Source organism: Diabrotica virgifera, chromosome 3 (assembly GCF_917563875.1).
Source record: "Diabrotica virgifera virgifera chromosome 3, PGI_DIABVI_V3a".
NCBI lineage: Eukaryota > Metazoa > Arthropoda > Insecta > Coleoptera > Chrysomelidae > Diabrotica > Diabrotica virgifera.
The window spans coordinates 128484888-128500459 of NC_065445.1; the positions used below are offsets into that span (position 1 = coordinate 128484888).

Here is a 15572-nt window from a genome sequence, read left to right on the forward strand (position 1 = left end):
TCTCAAGAATGGGGATTTTAGAGAGAAATCCCAAATTAGGTCCGATTTTTATTTTTAAATTATGATTTTTTGGCGTAGATTTATTTATCTAGTAGGTATGTAATGCTTTGATTTACATACTTAATTTGATTACCAACAAAGTTCTACCAATCTTCATCTAATATATTGTTTTCTTACTGTTCTGTTATATTTTAATATTTTCTTCCACAAAATTTAAACTACATAATTTAATTATATTCAAAACAACTGTAAAACAGTAAAACGTTCAGTTACCCTATTTTTCCACATGACGAATAATGTGGAATTGGACGAGTGAGTCTAGGCTTCGATTACGAATCAAAGCGCCCCGAAATTCACGGGTTCGATTCCCGATGCAAGTTTTTATTTTTTTATTTTTTTACGCATTTTATGATTGTAAGTATATTTTTTGTTATATATTTTTTTTTTCAGAAAATGCGTATTTAAAATTTTTGCCAACAATTATTATCGTTCAGAAATCATTTTTTCTTTGTGGCATTTTTCAATGTGTTTGTGTGCGTTTTATTCTTTTATTTTTTTAAATTTTTGGTATTGTCTTAAAAATCACATAATATGTAGTAGAAGTATAACTTCTTACGTGCGTACAAAGTACACACACATTTTTTTTGCCTGATATTACAAGTCTTAATTGTCAATAGCTCACTCAATTTTTGCCGTAAAAAAATTTTTGCAAACCAATTTCTTGGGAATTAAATAAGATACAATTTCATTTTTAAATATTTGTTCGTATCTCTGATGCTAATTTTTCTATTTTGAAGAAAAGGGCATTTTTTACCAAACAACAAAAACTCGTTAGTCGCTTTTAACTCCATTTCTTTAAAAACTAATCATTCCAAGCCGGTGAAACTTCTAGAACCTATTAACACTACATAAGTAAAGAAGACCAAAAAAGGTCAATGACTAATTTTAATTAGGGTGGTGATTAGCGGGTTACTTTCGATCACTTTTCGCTGAAAAAATAGAGACCAACATCCTTTTCATTATAAGTCTCTTAATTTTTGAGCTAGACACGTTTTTTATTTCTGTAGATAGATATTTTTAATACTTTAAATTAGTTTGAATAAGTTTGCATAAACATGCATAAAAATGCATAGTTTTCCCGTCTTTTGACTTTGAAACTACAATATTTAGCATTTGACGAAGAAGAGCTAACATATAATAGAGTATAGCTCGAATACTATTAGTCATAAATAAAATAAAAAAACGGTTTTGTTTATTTTTTTCACAAGGTATATTTTTGTTAAATAAAGTTTTTTTGATAAAACGAAAGCTTTTGGAGGTTTTAGCAGAAAACTAATTAAAAACATTGATTTTTTCGATATAAAACTAACACTTTCGATAGCGAATAAATCGAAAACTATTAATTTGATCAAAATAATGTATAGAACGTTTTTTGTTTATAATAAATGTTTTTACCAACTCTTGCGGTCAAAATATAACAAAATTTCCACCCCCGAGATGGGGCGGCAACCACCCCATGGTAAAAGCGCCTTTCGGCATCATATAGATTTTGATCCTTGGACTATCCACTACTTATTCTCAAATTTTCAAGCAAATCGATTCATTCTGTAAAAATTGCGAGGTTTTGTCCGATTTTAAACTTCATTATTTGGACTATTAGATGGAAATAAAATCGAAAGTGTCGAAGAGTATATTATATACAGTTGAGTCCGGTAATCTTTACCCGTGCGCCAACATTCAAAGCATACGAAATAAGTCGATGATAAGTCGGAAATTGAAATTTACTAAACGCAACAGCAAGTCACTTACTGTTACTTGCTGTTGCGTTTTGTAAATTTGAATTTCCGACTTATCATCGACTTATTTCGTATGCTTTAAATGATTACGCACGGGTAAAGATTCCCGGACACAACTATACCTAGGTCACACGATCAAACTAGGCAAATAGAATCAAACGGCAGAGATAACTAGTAGCTCAGTCGGGATAGCATTTGACCTTGCATTAGGAGCTGCCCCAAATTTTATTTTTCTAATCTTTAGGGAGGGTCAATATTAGTATAAATTTAAAATCTCGACTGAATTCCGCCGTTGCGTTAGCCGACATCTTGATTTTAAACGAGAACCGTTTTTGCTCAATATCTCCGCCATTTTCAATTTTTTGACAAAAAGTGTAGAAACTGAAATTGTTGAAAATACGATTTTCCATAGTTTCATTTATTATAATTTTTTTCGTGCGGTGGATATTTTCCGAGTTATGAGGGGAAAATAGTGACAGTTGTAGCATAATTATTGAATTATTGAATTATCTCGTTTATTATTAGTTTTACAACAAATATATACCTATACAAAAATGAAGAGAATTCAATTTTGTACAATTTTGATGCCGTACATTTTTTTTATAAAATCAATATTTAAGGTAGTACGTATGTGGTAAAGGTGCGAGCGTAAGACCTGATTGATTTTGTAGCAATTGTTTTTGTTCAATATCTCCGCCATTTTCAACTTTTCGACAAAAAGTGTAAGAACTGCAATTGTTGCAATGACGATTTACTACAATTTTTCGAGAGAACCAGTGGCGGGTCTACAAGGGGGGAAATGGGAAAATTCCCCCCAACAGGGTCCAAAATTTTAAAAAAATTATTGAAACATCACGATATATTAGCTGACATAAAACTTAAAATATCGACAGACAAATTCAACCAATCAAACCCGCTAGTTAATAAAATTAAGTGAACTTAATGCATATAATGTCTTTTTATGTCTTTTATATACTTAGTTTTGTTGATGTTTCATTGGAAGTTTCAAAAATTGTATAAAATATAATTTATTTTATATTTTTTTTATGTACAATTATGTCGTAAAATTAATAATAAATGAGACAATTCAATAATTATGCTTCCACTCCGCTTCCATTATTTTCCCCCTTAACTCGGAGAATATTGATCGTATAAAAAAATTGTGCCAATGAAATTGTAGGAAATTGCATTTCCAACAATTTTCTCTTCCACCATTTAGGTTGAAAAGTTGAAAATGGCGGAGATATTAAGCAACAACAGTTCTCATTTAAAATCAATATGGCGGCTAATGCAACCGCGGAATTCAGTCGAGATTTTAAATTTACACTACTATTGATCTCTGCTAAAGGATATAATTATAAAATTTGGGGCAGCTCGGGAACAAAATTCAATGCAATAATGCTTCCCCCACCACTTTTTATTATTTTCCCATGTAACTCGGAACATATCAACCGCATGAACAAAATTGTTAAAAAGAAATTGTAGTAAATTTTATTTTGAACAATTTTAGTTGAAAACGGCGTAAATATTGAACAAAAACAATTGCTATAAAATCAATCCGGTCTTACGCTCGCGCCATTACCGCATGCGTACTACCTTAAATATTAATTTTAGCAAAAAAATAAAAGAGATCAAAATTATGTAGAATTTAATTCCCTTTATTTTTGTATAGGTACATATTTGTTGTAAAACTAATAATAAACGAGATAATTCAATAATTCAATAATTATGCTCCAACTCTCACTATTTTCCCCTCATAAATCGGAAAATATCGACCGCACGAAAAAAATTATAATTAATGAAATTATAGAAAATTGTATTTTCAACAATTTCAGTTTTTACACTTTTTGTCAAGAAATTGAAAATGGCGGAGATATTGAGCAAAAACGGTTCTCGTTTAAAATCAAGATGGCGGCTAACGCAACGGTGGAATTCAGTCGAGATTTTAAATTTATACTAATATTGACTCTCCCTAAAGATTAGAAAAATAAAATTTGGGGCAGCTTCTAATGCAAGGTTAGGCCTGTTATTCGTCTAACCCGACTGGACTATAGAAGAAATTCGGACTTTGGCAGCAGTAGGAAGACTCAGTGATACGTTGAAAAACAAAAAGATACCAATAAATTATCTAAAGAAAAGGGTATTCAACAGTTGTATTCTAAGAGTTATGACTTATGGAATGGAGACTGTGACACTTACAGAGCTGTCAGCCATTAGATTAAGAAAAACACAGAGGGCAATCAAACGAGCTATGTTGGGAGTATCTCTGAAGCAGGACGAACGTGGAAAATGAAATTGGAAGAATTACGCAAATGGAATGGAACTGGGTAGGACACGTGGCACGGCAAAACAACGATAGGTGGACGAGAAACATTGTTGTACATTGGAGACCATGCGAACGCAATCATAGTAGAGGAGAAATTGGCACAAAATTGCACAAAACAGAGAAGAGTGGAAATCTCATGGGAGGCCTTTGTTCAGAAGTGGATTCAAACAGGCTGAAGAAGAAGAAGAAGAAGACGAGGAAGAATATTTTTCAGGAACGGGTTTTTTATTGTCGTAGGCATCCATTAAAGTAGATGACCAATTGATGGAGGCAGTCTCTATAGATACAGAAGTGACCCAAGGATTCATTCTGTACCCGGTGTTATATAATATATTCTCTGAATATATTTTCGAGCAAGCGCTGAGTAAACTACAGAAAGGCGTATTAGTCAACGAAATGCGTCTAAACAACATTAGATATGCCGACGACGCAATAGATTTTGCAGAGATTCTAGGTGGTTTGCAAAGAATGATATATCAGGTCCCTATAAGTAGAGAACACGGATTTGATCTCAATACGAAAAAAAGACAAAGTACATGATACATGATACATGGTAGTCAGTAAGCGCGAAATATTAATTACACAACTTTCTCCTGAAATTCTCCTATAATTCCAGACCTGATTGATTTTTTTATAACTAGAAATATTTCTGTTAATTATTTACATATTGAAGAAGCTTGGGACATGAACTCCGATCATTCACCCATCCTTCTCACAGTTAGCGATACTGTTATTCAAAGCCAGCCACCTCCTAAACTGACTAATAGACTAACAGATTGGCGGAGTTTTCAGCTTCACTTAGAAGAAACAATCAATCTCAAAGTTTCACTAAAAACTAGATATGAACTTGATGAAGAAACGGAATGTTTTGTTAAACAAGTTCAACAAGCCGCTTGGAATAACTCACCTGAACTGATTCATAGAGTTAAAGGTAATAATTACCCTAAAGAAATTAGAAAGCTAATCGAAGAAAAAAGAAAACTCAGAAGGATCTGGCAACGCTCTAGAGCTCCACCTGATAAAACAAAACTAAATAATGCTACACAACAGCTTAAAAGAGAAATTAAAAAAAAATAAAAACGAATCAATTAGTAACTATCTAAGAGAATTGACAAATGATAGCACAACTGATTATTCCCTCTGGAGAGCCACTAAGAAATTAAAACGACCGATAATGCAAAATTCCCCACTAAGAAATACAGATGGAAGCTGGGCAAAAAGCAATTTAGAGAAGGCTAATAAATTTGCTGAATATCTCGAGGAAACATTCCAGCCAAATGAAGGTGATAACACACTACAATGGGAAAATGCCACACAGGAAGAAGGTGAAATTAAACTAGTCACCCCAAAAGAAGTGGCCGACGAAATTAAATCAAACATCAATCCCAGGAAAGCACCTGGGTTTGACTTAATTACTGGGGAAATCTTAAAACAACTTCCTAGAAAAGCCATAGTAAAACTGACATATCTCATAAATGCCTCGTTCAGATTAAGATATATTCCCAAGATATGGAAAGTGGCTGAGGTCATAATGATCCTTAAACCTGGAAAACAACCAAATACAGTATCATCGTACAGACCGATTTCATTGCTACCCGTAATTTCAAAGCTGTACGAGAAGCTTTTGCTGAAAAGGTTGAAACCTCTCATAGATGCTAAGGCTCTAATTCCATCACACCAGTTTGGGTTTCGAGAAAGTCATTCAACTATCGACCAAGTCCATAGAATAACGGATATAATAGAGAGGTCGCTAGAAGGAAAGAAAGTTTGCTCAGCTGTCTTCCTCGACGTAGCGCAAGCTTTTGATAAGGTATGGCACGAAGGACTTAAGTACAAATTAAGCAGGATTTTGCCAAGACAATACAGAGAATTATTGGAATCTTATATATCAGAGAGAGTTTTTAGGGTTAAGCAAGAAGAAGCCTACTCGGAACTAAAGGAAATCAATGCAGGAGTACCACAAGGTAGTGTGATAGGACCGGTCCTATACCTATTATACACTAGTGATATCCCTGAAGTACAACATAATACAATAGCTACCTTTGCTGATGACACTGCCGTCTTAGCCGTAGGTGAAGACCATGAAGAAGCAGCAAGAAAATTACAAATATCTCTTAACAGACTTAACGAGTGGACTAAACGCTGGCGAATTAAATTAAACGAAATGAAGTCAGTGCATATAAATTTTACAAACAAGAAAAATCAATACATTCCTGTTAACTTAAATAATACACAGATACCATATGCCGACACCGCAAAGTATTTGGGTATTACACTAGACGCTAGGCTACGCTGGAAGGCCCATGTTAAAAAGAAACGAGAACAGCTTAACATGAAGTATAAAAAAATGTATTGGCTATTGGGAAGACAATCCACTCTCTCAATCTACAATAAAATACTTTTGTATAAACAGATTATAAAACCTATATGGACATATGGCATCCAACTATGGGGCTGCGCTAGTAATACAAATTTAATTATCATTCAACGATTCCAAAACAAAGTGCTAAGGAGCATTGTCAACGCTCCATGGTACTATAGGAACAGTGATCTCCATAGGGACCTAGACATGGATACTGTTAACAAGACCATAGAAAAATTTGCCAAGAGTCACGAACAACGACTTCTTCAACACGTCAATGTTGAGGCCATCCAGCTCCTCGACAACACGGATCTAGCTAGAAGACTCAAGAGGAAGAAACCCTTCGAGTTAGTTAAGTGAAAAATAGTGCACGGTGCAAGTGATGGTACAAGTTAAAATTTGTGCAATATATTAACAGAACCTAGGGGGTACTATCGAGTTTGTCCTTAGTCTTAAGTTTTTTAGTAGTAATTTAGGTTAGAAATAAGTTGCTCATTGATCACATTATTTGATCAGATTGTAATGTTCTTAAGCATCTTATTGGTGTTTAATAAATAAAAAAAAAAAAAAAAAAAAAAACTTTCTCCTAAGACTTCACTTGCTGATCCGATGACTTGGTCACTGATTACTTTATTTTTCCAACTGGTATTATGTATGAACATTCTACAGTGATGAGCGCGTTAGTAACCGGCAAAACAACGCAAAATATGGAAAACATATTAGGTTGTGAGATAAAAAGCAATAAAACTAGTAGTGGTGTATATATAGGTATATGCCGAAGACTAGTGGAACATTACAATTGTCACATAAAAATACACCGTGAAATGGCACAGGCTATTACAAATAGTAATTAGTAAACCGTGCAAACCTAAATTACTTTGGCCACATAGCCTGAAGAACGGGGACCATGGAACTATTAGTAATATAAGAAGAGGTAGAAGGCCAAAAACAAATAGTCATTGTGCCCACATATAAAATCATTATTTACGACCACACCGTCGAAACTTTTTGTACCTGTTATTTGGGCGGAGTCGGACAAATTTGGAGCTTGGCGCATTATGGTAGTGGGGCGTTTGTCTGTCAAGCTGTCACGAAGTTGTCAATTTGATGCAAGAAAAAAATGTATAACCACATTGGTCATTTTATTTTAATCAATGGTTTTTATCATATAAACAGCGAAAACAATTTTGTCGGACAAAAATATTGAGCCATATGACGCGTCGGACACGCCAAATATGTCAAAGTTATGAAAATAATAAATTTATTACCACATGGCTAATTTTAACCTTCGTAAGGCGGTGCGGGGTGCACCTGCACCCCAGACCTCGTTTTTCTAACCTATCTTTTTAATAATTTTTTTTGATTTTTGTCCATTTTTTTATTCGCATTAAATTCAATTCTAAACGCACTCCACCCATTACAGCATTTAAAACTCTTTGCTTTTAAGTCCTTTTTTTGGAAAAATGACTGTAGGGTGCAAATGATGAAAATTTCATGTCCTGAATTGGACGTTTCTGATGTTCCACCTGGAGCTAACAGAGCTACGGACAAGGTCGGTGTTACTTATGTCACAGAAAAAAGACAGAAAGTCACGACATAACTGTATTGTGTGTAAAAACTTTCTGTTGCTCACTCTGTGAAAAATTTAATGTGTTTGTCTTGCAACGATAATAATTTTTTTAAGAAGAAATGAGTACTTTGTTTGTAAAATTATGTTTCATAGTATAATAAGCAAGTCCTATTTATCTTTCAAATTAATTTCCCCGACGTTCACATATAAAAAACAATGGATATACGGATGGATGCAAATGCACCCCGCACCGTCGTTTACGTAAGAATCTAAGCACCGCCTTACGAGGGTTAACAGAATCTACCATAAAACAATTTTACAATAATGTGGTAACATATCAATATGTCAATTTCCTGGAATTTTTTTATTTACAACCATTTTTCCGACATAAGTAAGAGGTTATACGCAATTATATTCTAAATCAAAAAATCTAAGTGTACGACAAAAATATTGGGGCTAATCGACAGTGGGACAAATCATCCCTTATCTTCACAACCATTTTTCCGACAAAAGTAGTAGGTTACAAGTAATTAGTAATTATATTCTTAAATAAAACATGTAATTGTCTGACAAAAATGTTGGGGCAAAGTGGCAAAGTACAACATTTAAAAGGGCGTGACGTAGACTTGTACCCAAAATTTTCCAAAAAATTTTCAGACAAGAGGGATAATTTTGGAAAAATTTTGATCTGAAAATTTGTGTACATACTCCTTGAACAATGAAAAACATTGTTCTGTAGTTTCTTTTCTCTAATTTTCAAAAAAAAATTTTCGACAAAAGTAAAAATTTTGGAAAATTGTTTGAAAATTTTGCACCCAATATTTTTGTCCGACAAGTGATCCAATATGCATTACACATGTAAAAATAAAAATGACATATGTGGTACTAAATAAAAAAAATCCAGGAAATTGACATCTTCGGCCCATCCGACTGCCCATATTCCTCGTGAAAATTATCCGACAAGGTTCCACATTATTGTAAAAATATTTTATGGTAGATTCTGTTAAAATTAGCCATGTGGTAATACATTTATTATTTTCATAAATTTGACATATTTGGTGTGTCCGACGCGTCATATGGCATAATAATTTTGTCCGACAAAATTATTTTCGTTGTTTATATGATAAAAACCGTTGATTAAAATAAAATGACCAATGTGGTTTTACATTTTTTTCTTGCATGAAATTGACAACTTCGTGACAGCTTGACAGACAAACGCCCCACTACCATAATGCGCCAAGCTCCAAATTTGTCCGAGTCCACCCAAATAACAAGTACAAAAAGTTTCGACGGTGTGATAGAAATAATAATTTTATATGTGGGCCCAAGGACTAAAAGAGGTAAACCATGGGCAGACTAAATGAAGACTCTGGCGGAAAATCCCTATATGAAGCCGTCCATTTGGTACAGGATTGTAGCCAATCGAGACAGCAAGCTAACGATATTTACGGTATCACCACGACCTGACAAGGGCACAAGGAATAAGGAGCAGGGGGACAGCCATTACAGTTATGAAGTGATCTGGTCAAAGATTACAAATCTGTTCCAGTTTGTATCTTTAATATTTTTTTTGAATTGAAGTATGATATTGATAATGTTAATAAGTAATAAAACAATAATTTAAACAACGTACTTTATTATTAATTGTGACATTACTAGGCTGTTCAGTAAGTTTTGCGGTTCGACAAGAAAAACACAATTTTATGGTTTGAAATACACTTTATTATTCAGTACGGTCTCCTCGAACATCAATATACTTATACTAACGAGATTCAAATTTATAAATTCCATCGCTCAAGTGAGAATCTCAAGGACTGCGAAATAGGCTTCCACAGCTCTTACGACCTCACCATTTAATAAAAAACGCTTACCACGCATGATTTTTTTAGGTATTGAAACAGATCAAAGTCGCTGGGGGCCAAATATGACGAATATGTTGGAAGCTCCAACGATTTGAACTTTAATTATTCATGCCATTGTTAAAATGCTCGTATGACACGCTGCATTATCTTGATAAAAAAGGAATTGTTTCTTTTGCAAGGGTCGGGTAATTTTTCAATTATTTCCTCGGGCTAGGCTAAACGATTACAGTAATATCCATAATTTATTGTTTTACCAGATTGCAAGTAATCCACTAACAAAATCTCTCTTGCTCCCAAAAAATTAATGCTAACATCTTCTTGGCCGATTTCTGGACACTGACTCGTTTGGAAGCCGAAGAACCAAAAATTCACACCACACTTTAGCCTCTTTATTTGATTCAGGATCATGGTGATAGACCCAAGTCTCATCCAGTGATGAGTCTACATATAATATATACTTTATTCTTTCGAAAACGATGTAATTGTTGCTCAGAAAGTAGCATTCGAATGTGTTTTTGTTCTGATGTTAGCGCATGCTGCACTCATTGTGAATACAGATTTCTGAAACCCAATACTTCAGTCAAACTATTTCTTACACAGCCCAATGGGATGCCTATGGATTCTACTAAATTTCTTTTAGTCACTCGATGATTTTCCGATACCATATCCTGTCTTTTTTCTACGATTTCTGGTGTTAATGGTGTTTTTGGACTTCCTTGGCCTATATCACCTTCAGGCTTGTGTACTGCCAGGTATAAAATTCAGCTACCCATCTTTCTACTATATTAATTAAAGGCAAAGGGTCCTTATACACTTTCAACATTAGTTCATAAATTTCCCTTGCTTTTAAATCTTCCAAAAATAAAAATTCAATCACTGCACGATACTTGATGGTTTCCTTATTAGAAAATACTGCTGTACGTCGACATTAAAAAATGGCTTGTAAACAAACTGAATTCATAGATTAAAATGAAACTTTACACATGTTCATATGAAGAGTGTACCAACATAAACATAAAAAATTAGGCTAGTATCAACGCCTTCTCTTATCGAATCGCAAAACTTATTGATCAGCCTAGTATTTATGTATAATAATTTTTATCTTAGTGTTAAAATTAATAACAACCAAAATAACGTTTAAGGTGCTTCTTTCTCTGTATTCGAACTATTGCCGTTTTCAGTTTTTGTTAGAGCAACATCTTCAATATGTTGCACTGTCCTGTTTCTTCCAAAACATTTTTTAATTTCCTCGCTAAATGCCTTACTATACGGCTGTTTAACTTTCTTGCTTATTCTGTAGACATGCACAACAAACTCCAACAGGGATGTTACCAGAGCTATCGCAATTCCCGCAAATGTTAAGGCTATCAATCCGTTGATATGATCTACTGATTTTGGAGCAATCTCGGAGGAACCATCGTCCTACAAATACATTTGTTAAAATTTTTAAATATGCTTATAAATTAGTATAAAAAATCAGGCAAATAATCTCCTAATGTGTATAAAATTTGGGGTTCAAAGGAGTAGTAATGCGCAATACAAGGTGTTGCTTCCTGTTAACACCTCTAGCCACTCCTACTCAATTGCTATCCTCACCTCCGAGAAGTGTGATCCGGATCACACGGTTGAACCCCGGTAAACCTGAGCAACCTTGCTGGAGACTGGGTAACCAACCCCAGTGGAAGGTGGGGTCAGGGCTGACGAGGAAGGAAGAAATGGTCCTCCGAAAAGGGGGTTGGGCAGTGGGTTAACACCCCCCTCCCGTAAAAATTTTTTATCAACTCTCGAAGATTATGAAAATCTTAGAAGGGAAGAAAAGTGAATGTTCAGAAGAAAAAAGAAAGAACAATACGAACACACGCTAAACGAAATTGTTAACTACCACAATGGAAAATCATACGAAAATTCTACCAGCAGATAAATAGCTGCAGAAAAGACTTCAAACCCAGAATAATAGCCTGTAAAGATAGGAATGGTTCTATAATTAGTAACAAGGAACAGATACTAAACAGATGGGCGCAACATTTTGAAGAACTGCTTAGTGGCAATTATGAAGATGGCGAGATGGAGGATCCCTTGCTTCAAATTAACGAAGATGATCGGCAGCCACTCCCCACCGAAGAAGAAATTAGAAAAGCCATCTTAACACTTAAAAGTAACAAAGCCCCCGGTTTGGATAATCTCTCTACTGAACTCTTCAAAAACTGCGGCGACACCCTCTTGAAACACATGCATAAATTGATAACTGCAATTTGGCAACAGAAAGAAACACCCACAGACTGGAAGTTGGGTGTACTGTATCCTCTACACAAAAAGGGAGACATGATGGCAGGTGATAATTATAGAGGCATCACTCTACTCAATATAGCATATAAAGTGTTGTCCAACGTATTGTACAAAAGACTTCTCCTCTACGCCGAAGAAATAATAGGAGGATATCAGTGCGGTTTCCGTCCTAATAAATCAATAACGGACCAGATATTTACAGTGAGGCAGACCCTTGAAAAAACCCTAGAGTTCGGCGTCGACACCCACCACATATTCGTGGACTTCAAAGCCGCATACGACTCAGTTAATAGAGGTCAACTTCTACTTGCTATGGTAAAATTTAAAATACCGCTTCATCTTGTCCAATTAACTGAACTTACGCTCACAGGAGCAGAGAGCGTGGTAAAGATCCAGAACGATTTCTCAAGACCCTTCCATTGCAAAACTGGACTAAGACAAGGTGATGGACTATCGTGTCTGTTATTTAACCTGGCATTAGAAAAAGTAATTCGAGAGTCCCAAATTAATACGAATGGTACTATCCTTAACAAATCAGTACAAACTGTCGGATAAGCAGATGACATAGACATCATAGGTAGATCTAAAGAATCTCCGATTAAAGCATTTCGGTCGTTAAGAGCATCTGAACAGAGAATGGGGCTAAATATAAATGTTCAAAAGACCAAATATATGTGTTGCACTAGGTCAAGCAACCCGACACCTACAAGAATAATAATTGACGACCTAGAACTGGAAGGTGTTGACACCTTCATATACTTAGGCTCGCTGCTAGCTAAAGATAAAAATGTCAGTGAAGAAATTAAAAGAAAAATAGTGCTCGCCAATAAGTGCTACTATGGCTTTAGAAAACAGATGGCCTCAAAAATACCTAAAAAAATTAAATTGACTGTCTACAAAACACTAATAAGACCAGTGCTAACATATGGCTCAGAAACTTGGTCACTTACTCAGAATGACCAAGAACTGCTCAAATGTTTTTAGCGAAAACAAAAGAACAAGGTTTGTGGCGCAGGCGTTACAACTTTGAGTTGTATAGAAATTTTGGAGAACCTGACGTTGTACAATTCATTAAGGTAGCACGCCTTGGATGGATAGGTCATGTAATCAGGCGAGAGGAAGATGCCATAGTCAGAAAAGTTTTTGATCGAAAAGGGCAGATAGGACCACAAGCAAGAGGAAGACCGAGACTTAGGTACCAAGACAACATAGAAAGTGATTTAAAATCTATTGGAATTAGAGCATGGAGAAGAGTTGCCAGAGACAGGGGCGAATGGAGGATTGTTCTGAAGAAGGCTTTGGCTCATAAAGAGCTGTAACGCCACTGATGATGATGATGATGATGATGTATAAAATTTAAGAAATTTCGATACTTTGTTTCTTCTTATTTATATTAATTGTGTTTTGAATGAGTTCTTCTTGTAGCTCGTAACTCGACATTGTCACTAGTACCTACCAAATAGAAAACAAGAATAACAAGAAAAAATTTGAGAAAATAATAAATGTATTATAAATTTCAGTGCAGCGTTACATATAACAATAATTGAATCATAGGATTAAGAAAAGGCAAGTACGATTCGTTTCAATAATGTGTGTTTTCACCACAATTCTGCGATTTGGCATCGAACAGATCACGTTTTTTATATTCCTTCAGGAAAAAGTTGTCCATTCCCCAGTGAGGGCCATTCCTGCTCAAACCATTATTCAGCCACTACAAAAAGCAACCCGACCGAGTGCAGGCAGCATAACGTTCTCCAGTCCTTCTGTAGACCTTATTTCGACTATATTTGCCATAAATTGATAATCCTCACTCATCCATAAACAATACTTTTTCTAATCGTCTATTGCCAAATTGATATGTTCACGTATAAAGTCTGCGTCTTTTGTGAGCAGCAGTAAGAAATGGCCCCGTTGATGAATTGCAAGCTGCGAAACCCTGTTTTCGTAATAGTCTAAGAGCTAGTGAACCCTCCGACTAACGGTCGTCCTGTAAGGCTAGAAATTTTTCTAGTAATTGATGGATTCGACCGTTACTTGATGGAAGTTCATTTTATCTCACAATAAAACACTGAAAAACGTTTGTTTTTCTATACTTCCACAAAATTTATTACAACTATGTTATTACTACAGCTGTTTCGGCAAAGTGCCTTTCTCAAGTGATATATTTTACAATGTGTTTGCCTTTTTAAGTCTTTAACTGAAGAGGTTGAGGAGTGGGGAGCTGTTTGTCTTGAGTTGGTCATTCAGACTTATATCTGTATTTTTCAATTTATTAATTTCCATTGATTCTAAAAGTGATAGCTTAAGGCCTTTATTTTGAATATGTAGAATTTGAAACTCTTCATTGAAAGAATGATTATGATCTAGAAGGTGAAGTGCGTATGTAGAAGTGTCTGTTTTTCTATTGTTGAAAGCCCTTTTGTGTTCTGCTATCCGTTTGTCAAAAGTTCTGCCAGTTTGACCGATGTAAGTTTTCGGACAGTCACCACAAGTTAGTTTGTACACACCACTCTGTAGTTGCTTTCTCTTTCGGCTTTTATTGTTTTTAATATGTTTGCTTAAGTTGTTGTTAGTTCTGAAAGCTGGTGTTATTCCTTTCTTTTTTATGTATCTGGCTATTTTTGTTGTTATTTTGCCAGTATATGTGAGAGAGCAGAAGGTACTGGGTTCTTTCTGTGGTGGTGGATACACTAATTTCAAGGCTTTCTTATGGAGTTTTTGGTTTAAAATGTTGTTAACTGTTTGTTCGTTATAGCCATTGTTTACTGCTATTTGTCTAATGATATTTAGTTCTGTCTCGAAGTTATTTTTGTCATAGGAATTTCTATCAGTCTATGTATCATGCTATCGTAGGCTGCTAATTTGTGTTGTGTAGGATGGGATGATGAATTGTGTATAGTTGTGTCAGTATGGGTAGGTTTATGATATACGGAGAACTCATGTTTGTTGTGTAGTCTGGTAATCGTTACATCTAGAAAGTTTATGGAATTATTCTGTTCTGTTTCTATTGTGAACTCAATATTACTATGAAGTGAATTAATGTAAGATAGAAATTGGTCAAGATTAAAATATCGATAAAAAATCTTTGTCGAAAAAATACTGAGAGGCAAAAAATTTTAAAAACATTGTTTTTAACTAACGGTACGTACCACAATAATAATTTAATTCGAACGTATACAAACATTTGGGAATAAACATTTTGGAACGAAACCCCCATAAAATTTTTATACAAACATATTAAAAAAGAAGCAGCATCTCGATAAAAACTGGCCTATCGAAAAGATACTAAGAGGCAAAAAATATTTAAAAACATTATCTTTAACTAATGCTATCGCAGTAATAATTTAATTGGAACGTACACAAAAGTTTG

The 15572-nt window shown here is 34.7% G+C and overlaps 1 protein-coding gene across 1 annotated transcript in view; it reads right to left on the bottom strand.

Annotated features, from left to right (window-relative positions):
- Window positions 1-9673: 9673 nt before the first annotated feature.
- The window catches only part of LOC126881309 (glutamate receptor ionotropic, kainate 2-like), a 136068-nt gene continuing 130169 nt past the window's right edge, over window positions 9674-15572 (bottom strand). Inside the window, exon 13 of the mRNA XM_050645516.1 lies at window positions 9674-11338. Coding sequence (XP_050501473.1) covers window positions 11054-11338 — 285 coding nt within the window. The 3' untranslated portion in view covers window positions 9674-11053. The remainder of the gene's footprint in view (window positions 11339-15572) is intronic.